At 41.0% G+C, this 8,954-nt stretch overlaps 1 protein-coding gene across 1 annotated transcript; it reads right to left on the bottom strand.

The window, feature by feature from the left end:
• Positions 1–360: 360 nt before the first annotated feature.
• ro60 (Ro60, Y RNA binding protein) lies at positions 361–8,451 on the bottom strand. The gene is made up of 9 exons (XM_084368156.1): positions 8,363–8,451; positions 6,793–7,390; positions 5,374–5,594; positions 4,892–5,038; positions 4,647–4,784; positions 4,434–4,550; positions 3,943–4,059; positions 3,019–3,165; positions 361–2,114 (listed from the first exon to the last, which is right to left on the bottom strand). The coding sequence occupies exons 2-9, from the start codon at positions 7,370–7,372 to the stop codon at positions 1,962–1,964; spliced, it is 1,620 nt and encodes a 539-aa protein (XP_084224282.1). The 5' UTR covers positions 7,373–7,390; positions 8,363–8,451; the 3' UTR covers positions 361–1,961.
• Between the last annotated feature and the right edge of the window lie 503 nt (positions 8,452–8,954).

Raw genomic sequence — 8,954 nt, 5'->3', positions numbered from 1 at the left:
AGGTCCCAGTACCTTGCTCAAGGACACTTCCACTGCATGGACACTTGAGGCACAGTCCCCATCATATATTCACAAGAAAGTCAGTAATAATAGTGTAGAAAGCCAAAATCACAACAATATTTGAAGAGCAGCAAGGTGTTTATTAGGAGTCTTCATCGCAACTACAGTCAAGTACTTGCATGTTAAGCAAACTGGATACGACAATATGATCAGAAAAGAAGTTAGTCATGGTGGTAAAACACCTGTGAACTACCATACCTCATAACAGCTACCTCTCGTTCCAGACTTTCAACTACAAACGTATCGACGATCACTTTATACAAGTATTTCTTTGTAAGGAGTTAATTACATCAGAATGAATGATCAGTAACAACTTAATTGAATGCTGTCTGTAATTACAGCAACTGCTGTCGACTATAACAGCATTTCCATTTCGCCAAATGAATTGGTCCCTAACACTAAAACTCTGTAAGCAGTGTGTTTATTCTGTGAAACATAAAGCAGTGTACTTTAAATCTCTTCTGTTACAGGTTTTATAAAAGTACATTCAATTAATTTTGTTCCAGGAAGGTGGAAACTATCAGTTAGTTTTTGCATACTGAATGTTCTTACATCAAAAACACAGAAATGTGTGCTAGCAGATTCAGTCTGGATAGTTAACAGTTATTAACTAGTTATGGTGTTTCCTTCCTGGACATACTCAAATCCAAAATTGTAATGCATAGAATTCTGACTAAAAATATGAGAACAAGTCCATTCTCCAACTTACAGTAAACCGACTTACAGTCCCAAACCTTGGCATTATTGGTCAATTCCAAATATTCCATCAAAAATGTATAATCACATTTAAGAGCACCAAGGGTATTTTCTGGTTGATAAAACCCAACAACAGTAGAACAGACAGCGCAGTTTTAAAAATAAAACTGGCTTAGGGGAAAACAAGTGTTAATACAAAAACTAAAATTGTAAGTAAGAATGGAGTTTGAATGGAATTCTAGACATTAATATTACTATTAAAAAAACATCTACTGATCAAAAAACTCAAAGAAAAGTCAACAGAATACATTGTAGTCTTTTAACTTTTAGTGCTTTGTCTCAATTCTTCTCTCTTAGAGTATACACTGTAATAATTTATAATAATGCTACATAAAACAGAGGGACCGGCTTTCATATTTAAAAGGTGCACTATGTAGTTTTGGAAATACATTTTAATCAGAAGAGAATGATCTTCATTGACTGATTTTTTATGCTGTAACAAACAAAATAAATATACTCTCTTTCTACCCTGCCACCTTTCCAGCTTCAAGCTGTGTTCTGGGGACCTTATTTTCCTCTGACAGCAGCTTTATTCAGTTATGGTAAAAATAAATACTTCTGAGTTTGTATTATTACCTCATTTAAATTGTAATTATTAGAATTCTGAGTTTGAATTTCTTCTCCAAAACTACAAAGTGCCCCTTTAAAATGCCTCTACCATCACATCAAACCGGCGAAAAATCATATCATAGAAGCACACCAGAAACTATAGTAAATCCCCATAAAATAAACCTACCGTTAAACTAAGCCTCTAACACTCTGACTTTTATACTGTTCCTCTGACAATCTGCCATCATCTTGCTATAAATTAGTGGAATTTATTGTTAAATGGGTTAGTGTCTCACCAGGTACCATCGAAGCACTAAACAGCTCATCATACTATGCACTGTTTGCCCTCTTGACAGCATGATATGCGAAGACATATCGGGTCTCATCACTTCCTCTTCACATTTCAGAAAAAAATATATGCACATAACATCTTTAGAGTGTTGCCCAGCCAGCTGGACACTTTGTCAATTGAATTGTCATCTTTTGGATTAGTGCTGTTTGAGGGCAATCTACATGCTAAGTGAGCCACGTTGGTCCACTTTGTGCCTTCCTTTTGTACTCTAACCACTTAATTCAGAGACAGTCCTAATACATGATCAGATCAGATCCTGGGCGAGGTTACGAATGACGCTCAATGCTCCAAGGTCAAAGCCACAGATGCTCAGTAGACCCCTGTCCTCCGTGTCTGCGATGGCATGTCCAGTGGAAGTCAGCCCACACATTACCAACTTGGAATTGGCAACCATTTTCTGTTGAGAAAAATTTATTAAATGTTATTTGGGTCAATTGTCTGAGCAAAAAGCATTTACCAGGGTTCCTACACCACTCCACAGTCAAATTCAAGCACATTTCAAACATTTCCAGGGTGGATTTTCAACACACACACATACACTCAAAATGATCATTTCACTTCACATTAAATCTGATGTTATTGTGCTATAAACCAAAATCATATTTTGTGATAGCATTCTACAGAAGATGGACAAATTAAAGTTTCCTGCTTCAAAACGTGTCGCTTTTCAATAAATATAATTACCATCCTGCTGTATTTAACCTGGCTGATTAATTATGAAAGCAATGCAGTTTCAATTTCAAGTATTGTCAGGAACTTTATCCAAAAAAACCAAAAGAAGTTTTCAAGGATTTCAAGCACCTTCACAAACCGTGGTATGCCCACATTTATTTAAAATTCATGCTTAATATGTCTGTTCCTCATTAAAAGCCAAACTGGGTCAAATCGTTACACTTTCCTTGATTTGATGAAGAAACATTTTTAAAAAGGGTCCTGCTGACTGTATTGTGAGTCTTTGCCAGTTACACTTGGTAGGACCTAGCACCGTGCATGTATCCAGTATCCAGTCATGTTATTGCAGAAAACTGATTGTGACATAACAACAATATCACATTATTAGTCGAAATCATGATGATATGACATTTGTTAGGGTTAGGGTATTTGTGCAGCCCCAAACATGAATGCCATACCATTCTGGAAATTGAGAGCACAGGTATCAGCTTTAATGTAAACGTGAGAAGGAACCTCAATTGGCGAAATTAATTCTACTGAGTGTTTGTATGTGAAAGTCTTTATCACAGTGGTGCATTATTCAATTAACCCCCCCCCCCAGCAGAAAAAGAAAGAATGAATGAATGTACTTGTCTGTGCTTCCTTAGAGACTCCACTGGGCTGGCAGTGAATGCCCACAATGGGTTGTTGGTCAGAATGATGAACATATCTACTGCTTTCCCATTCTCCATGGCCCATGTGATGGGAAGGGTGCAGTCTGTGCTCCCACCCGGGATCTGGAAACAGACAGTGTGGTTAAAAAAAAGAGCAGAAACTGAGTTCAAGAGCAATATATGTTCAGTGAAGTGTACTGACAGAATTAAAAAAAAGAAAAAATCTTATTATGCATTTATGATTGTATGCTCAAGGACCTCTCGTGGTTGCGGTGATCAGCAATTTTTGGAAAACCTATTTCTCTGACAGTTCAACAGCCACTGACTGCTTTATGAAATACTATTTTCACTGTCGCTAGAACTCCTCTCTCTGCACCTTTCTTACTCAACGGCTAATCTACTGTTATTATGAAAAACTTTGCAACCAGTAAAAATGAGTAGTTGCGAAACCCTGAGTCAGCACTGGTTTACTACATGTGTTGCTCAGCCAATTGAGATAAGATGAGATGAGAAATAAGCATTGCAACTTGAGATAGTGAGATACACACATGCACAATACTACTGAATTGTCCTTTATTTAACTCGACAGTTGTCGTTGTTGACTACATACAGGTGTAGGCTACTTTGGTATACTGTACATGGCACTGAATCTTAACACAAGTTTGACATTACAATGTTCAAAGCCTTTGCTTAGGGGAATTTTCTCGAAACTAGTCCTCTTTGAATTTTAATTGTATTAATACAACATACATACATGGCAGTAATGTTAAGTGTTGGCAGATTCTTTTGTTGGCATTTTCACTTTAAGATTTACATTTTACATCAACTGTGGTTTTGAATTGTTCCTGTCAGAGATCTGCAATCTTCTGCTTTATTCTTTGCTGTTGTGACATGCCTTACCTTAACCAGTTCAACTGTTGCCTGTGCGAGAGTCATGTCAGCAGTGACAGAGCATGGAACCAAGGCTCCTTCAGAGTAGGCCAGTACATGTGTGTCCGCTTCTGTCCTTGCAAAAATCTGTGCCAGTCACAAAGGTAGAAAACAAAGCATGACATCACTATTCATTAAAATTCATCTCGCTCCCGCACACACATGTACAATGCTCCATAAATGAAACAAATACACATGCAACAAGAATTTAAACACTCAGAATCCTCATTGTGATGATGCGTCACTCAGCTAATGCCTGGAGGCTCTTTGGACTAAGATAATCGCAACGCGGAAGGAATTTGCAGGAATCCACAGTATGTACAAACAGACCAATTCCTTGATCCAGACTTCCTCCAAAGATGGGGCGGCCGGAGCCCTGCTTACAGACGCAGCTGTTCCAACTGGAGCAACAATTACCCACACGCTGTCTGTGAAGCCATCCAGCTCTAGAATCATCTTACCATAGTAATAGCTGCAGCAGCGACAGCAGTGCTGACCGACGACCCTGGGACAATGCTGCTCAGTGATGTGCTCACGTCTACTGCCACTACGATGCGTTTACCCACAGGCTCTACATTCTGGGGACAAAATGAGAGGTGAAGTGTTAGCGAATGCTACGGGTTGCAGTCTTCTTTTATGGTATGTTAGAAGCTGTGAAAATAAAAAGAACCTACCATAAAACTCTTGTAAAAGGCAGAGTCCAATGCTTTGAGGATGCTGCTGTCTGGTTCCCATTTTGTTTTACCTTGATAGCCTTGGCCTCTTTTGTAGTTTTCAGAAAACAAGAGTATGCTGTAAGGGTGGATCTTTGCCTAGTGGTTTCAAGACAGACATTACATACTTTAAAATACTGACTTAAGCTTATTTAAAAATAAAAAAAACATCCCCACAGAACTGTAGATTAATAAGCATCTCCTACCTTTTTTAGTGCCGCCTCATTCTGGATTCTGTCACATACTGCTTGTGTGTCCGAACTCCCTGGCTCGAGAATTTTGTTTGATGTCATCTTACCCAAAAACCTCAGCAATGAGTGGAGAGGCATTTCCTTCAACAAAGCTCTCCATACCTATGAAAAAAACAAAACACACATATCCTCAGATCATCAGATTCTGGACAAATGGGGCAAAGTACGATAGATGCACATCTTTCACAGTCCATCCAACGATGTGCCGCCACCCATATTCTAATAATAGTAATATTTTTTTTTCTATTGTCTGCTGGGAAATTAAAGTGTAGCTAGCTCCAACAAATAAAAATCTTAATCAGTAGAAAAATCTGCTAACTACCATTCACTGCTGATGTACTATTCATTTATATGACGACAAAGACATGTCTGAAAATAGTCCTGCAGTTTAATCTCCATGACAATATGGATGACTTGAAAACACACAAAACACTCACCTGTTTGGACTTCAGGTGGTCTGTCAGCAGCTGTTCCCTCTCCAGTTTGTGTTCCTCTATTAAATTGATGACCTCCGTTTCATCACAACTGTGCTTGACCTTCTCCACAACTTCAAGATACGAAAGCACTTTGACGACCTCTTCTGAATTCTCTTTGTCCGCGTATGCAACCTGGACTTCTTTCCATCCTTTTGTTACATATTTGCTGATCAAGGCGATTGCTGAAAACACAAAGATATGACCATTATAATCGTAGTTAAGAGGTCTTTCTTTCCATCTAAATCACATCTCAGGATTGAAATGCACATCTTAAGGCTGATTAATGGTTGCACGTATGCTCTACGCAGAGCCTACAGCATTGTAAGCATTACTATATGTGCGTTGACATGTAACTCGGTAAACACACTGACCTCTTTGGCTCGCAGCTGTGTCTGTAGCCTAGGCAGAGTGGACAGGTTGAATGCCCTCATGGAGGGCTGCCCTTCCATAAACACTGAGTTGGACACAGGATTTGGTTTCAGCAAGGCAGCGTTTTGCCACCAGGCTTGCTTGTGGAGGGGCAGCTCACCCTTTGGACATCCAGCCCATCAGCTCTCTCTGACCGAGAGACACTCCAGAAGCAATGCAACAGCCGGCCGGTCAGATGAGGTTGGTGTGTTTACTGGGGAAACTGCATGTTATGATGTCCTGTTTAGCACCGCCGCTAAGCACCAGAGGAAAAGCCAGAAATGCAAAGCTACCAAGCTGACCAATCAAAGTCGTTGCAGGCTGCGTCGCTGCAAGGTGCAGTTATATTTTTATAACAGGACAGGTTACAACTGTAGATGGTCAGCTCAGATATAAACAGATTGATCTTACAATTCAGTGCCAATGCCGTAAATAAGAAGCTGGTAGAGTTATGCTTTTGTCATTTTCTTTTTAAAGACATTAATTTACCAACAACACAGGACAAAAGTGAGTGTATTAATTTGTTTAGTCTGTAATGGAGATGGCTGCCAGCCTTCATTTTCCCTGGGAGATTTCAAGCCCCGTGGCTGACAGAACTGCATAGTGAGGTTTATAGGGAACCAACCTATGGCCATATATTCTAGAGCCATTACATTGCGCAATCAGCATGTCAGATCTCTCAGATCTAAATTGTTATTTAGCCTAACTTGTTTATTCCTGTTGATCCAGAATCCACAAACACTGCATAGCTACTGTGAATGATATAACAAGGGAAAGGGTTTCTGAAAATATGACAGTAATTTAGTAGTCATAACAAGGCATATTCCTACGAAAAAACTCATACAGATAATTAGTGATAAAACCATAACACAGATTTCCGTTAATACCTTGTTATTTACTGCAAGGCATGGATGATATTTTGCACCATCCCCTCTAAACAGTTGCGTATAATGTTGGTTTGTGTACACTCACCTTCATTAGCTGGTTTTGTGTGAGAGAGCCTGAGCAGATCCTGGTGCGACCATCCCTCTCTCTGTTTACATCTGGTCACAGCTGCAGCCAGACTCATGGCATCTTGTTCATTGTACCAGTCAGACACCGCTTTCCTCAGGGCACGTCCCCAAATCCCACACTTCATCCCCTCTTTCAATTCCTTCTTGTTCTGGATGACAGAAAACAGGTGGGCAGGGTCCCGACATACTTCCTTCAGGGCTTTGAACGCCGCCTGCCTGGTCTTCAGCTCGGAGTGCTGGGAGCACAAAGCCAAGGTGAAAAAGGACGGGCCGAGTCTGACAGCTCGCCCATCCTGAGTGAACCTTTTTATCTCCTCCACCACCTCAGCACCTCGACCCTCCTGCAGCAGGGACAGCAGAGCTCCAGCGCTCTCCATGCTGACTTGACCCTCCTCTCTGGCTGTGTAGATATCCCCCTCTGAGCCATAGCAGAGGAAGCGACACAGCCTGGCCTTGTCGCTGACTTCCCAACCATCACCTGTTGAGTTCAGGGTGTGGTTGCTCGATGAAGATATGGTAGTACTTCCCGATGGCTCCATTGTAACGCTGGAGAAGGCCTGAAACAGAAAGTGGTACAAGGGAATTTTTTGTAAAATTAATATTCACAGCCATTGGTTGATATTTGAAATGTACCTTAACAACTTTGCCACACATCAGATCACACTCACACCAATCAAAACAACAAGTGGATAAATGTACCAACCACAGCAGAGATTTAAAGGGATTATGGTAGAGTTAATTTCCCATTCAGGACATTCAGGGTGCTGGTGTGGGACTGGACCGGGCAGCATGGGAGATGGCTCATTATGCAACTTGGCAAAGCCCTAACAAAATGCCATGCGTTTGAGCTCCACTGAAGTGCTGTCGAGACTAATATCCAAACGGAGAGCCTCCATAGACACAAGATAACGTTGACTTCGCTGGCAACATTACTATTTAACTCAATGCATCAGTGCGCCGACAGAAATAACTTAAAGCCGATTACAGGACATGATGATACACCTGAGACAGATACGAGCCCCACTGAGCTACTAACAGGGGCTAGTAGAAAACCCTGCTAACTAGCTAGCTATGCTTTAGTGAGCTAACGTTACCAGTTCAGGTGCTACCGGTAACTTAGTTAAGCTAGCAAAGGAGGGCAGTCTGGACATGGCGAAGTTAGTTAACGTTAGCCAACTGGCTTAGTCGAGTTTAACATATTGATGGTAAATATGAACCTGGTTAGTCATTTAACAAAAAATACCCAACCTACTACTGACGTTTCTCAGCTACAGCTCAATAAAGTGTTCGCCCTCTGCTCTCATCTGACCACTAACTATAAAGTCGCAAATCTGGGCTTTTTTCCTCGCCGGACACCGGACAGCTAAGTTAACTAGGCGGCTTGATGCTGCTCGCCTGGGATGGGCAGCTGGCTACATCCCTAGCTCCGCTAACCTGGACTAAACTGAATTGGCTTACCTGCACACATACAGTGTTTGCTAGTCATTTCGGTCAATAATGTCATGACATATAAGGCTACATGAACTTACCACAATATATGTGCACAGTGGTCAAGTTTTTGATGTCAGCTAGCTAGATGGAAAGAGGCCTCCCCTCTGACCGTCAGCGAGATAACAAGGGGCGGGGCCGCAATGGTTGTTGGGATATGGAGTGCCCATGGAGCCAGAACAGAGACAGTGAACAGAGGAGACATCCACACTGAAACATTTGTATTTTAAAAAGTTGTATTGGCACTGACATTAAAAATCATTTCATTTTATTTTGATATTTCGGGGGACTTTGATGTGTTTTTCAATCACAATCTTTTGATTTTTTTCCCCTTCATGTCTGTTTTTTTCAGTGACAGAGTTTTAAGGGTGTCAGTATTTTTCAGTGTCACTGGTTTTCAGTTTCAACCTTCTGACACTGTTCTGCGCTCGTCTGTTAGAGCGGACAGGCGGGCTGCCCTGGCACAGACACTGCAACTTCGACAGGCTGATTTCTGTGCAGAGTAAAAACATCATTACACTATTAAAGGTAATACTATCACAGTGTAAAAATACCAAAGTGAAACAAGCTGGCTAAAAGTCCTTCATTCAAAAGTGCTTTGTCTACATGTGGCGGACCCTGCCACCATTCTAG

This window comes from Pagrus pagrus (assembly GCF_965226575.1).
Source record: "Pagrus pagrus genome assembly, chromosome: 12".
NCBI classification, from domain to species: Eukaryota; Metazoa; Chordata; class Actinopteri; order Spariformes; family Sparidae; genus Pagrus; species Pagrus pagrus.
Note: the sequence above shows the minus strand (reverse complement) of the source record. Positions and strands in the feature narration are given on the sequence as shown.

Excerpts from the sequence above, each read along its gene's own strand:
- ro60 (XM_084368156.1), bottom strand. The coding sequence starts at position 7,372 with ATGGAGCCATCGGGAAGTACTACCATATCTTCATCGAGCAACCACACC. Across the intron at positions 5,595-6,792 it reads CACAAAACCAGCTAATGAAG|CAATCGCCTTGATCAGCAAA; the intron begins GTGAGTGTACAC and ends TTGTGTTTTCAG. Across the intron at positions 5,039-5,373 it reads ACCACCTGAAGTCCAAACAG|GTATGGAGAGCTTTGTTGAA; the intron begins GTGAGTGTTTTG and ends TTTTTTTCATAG.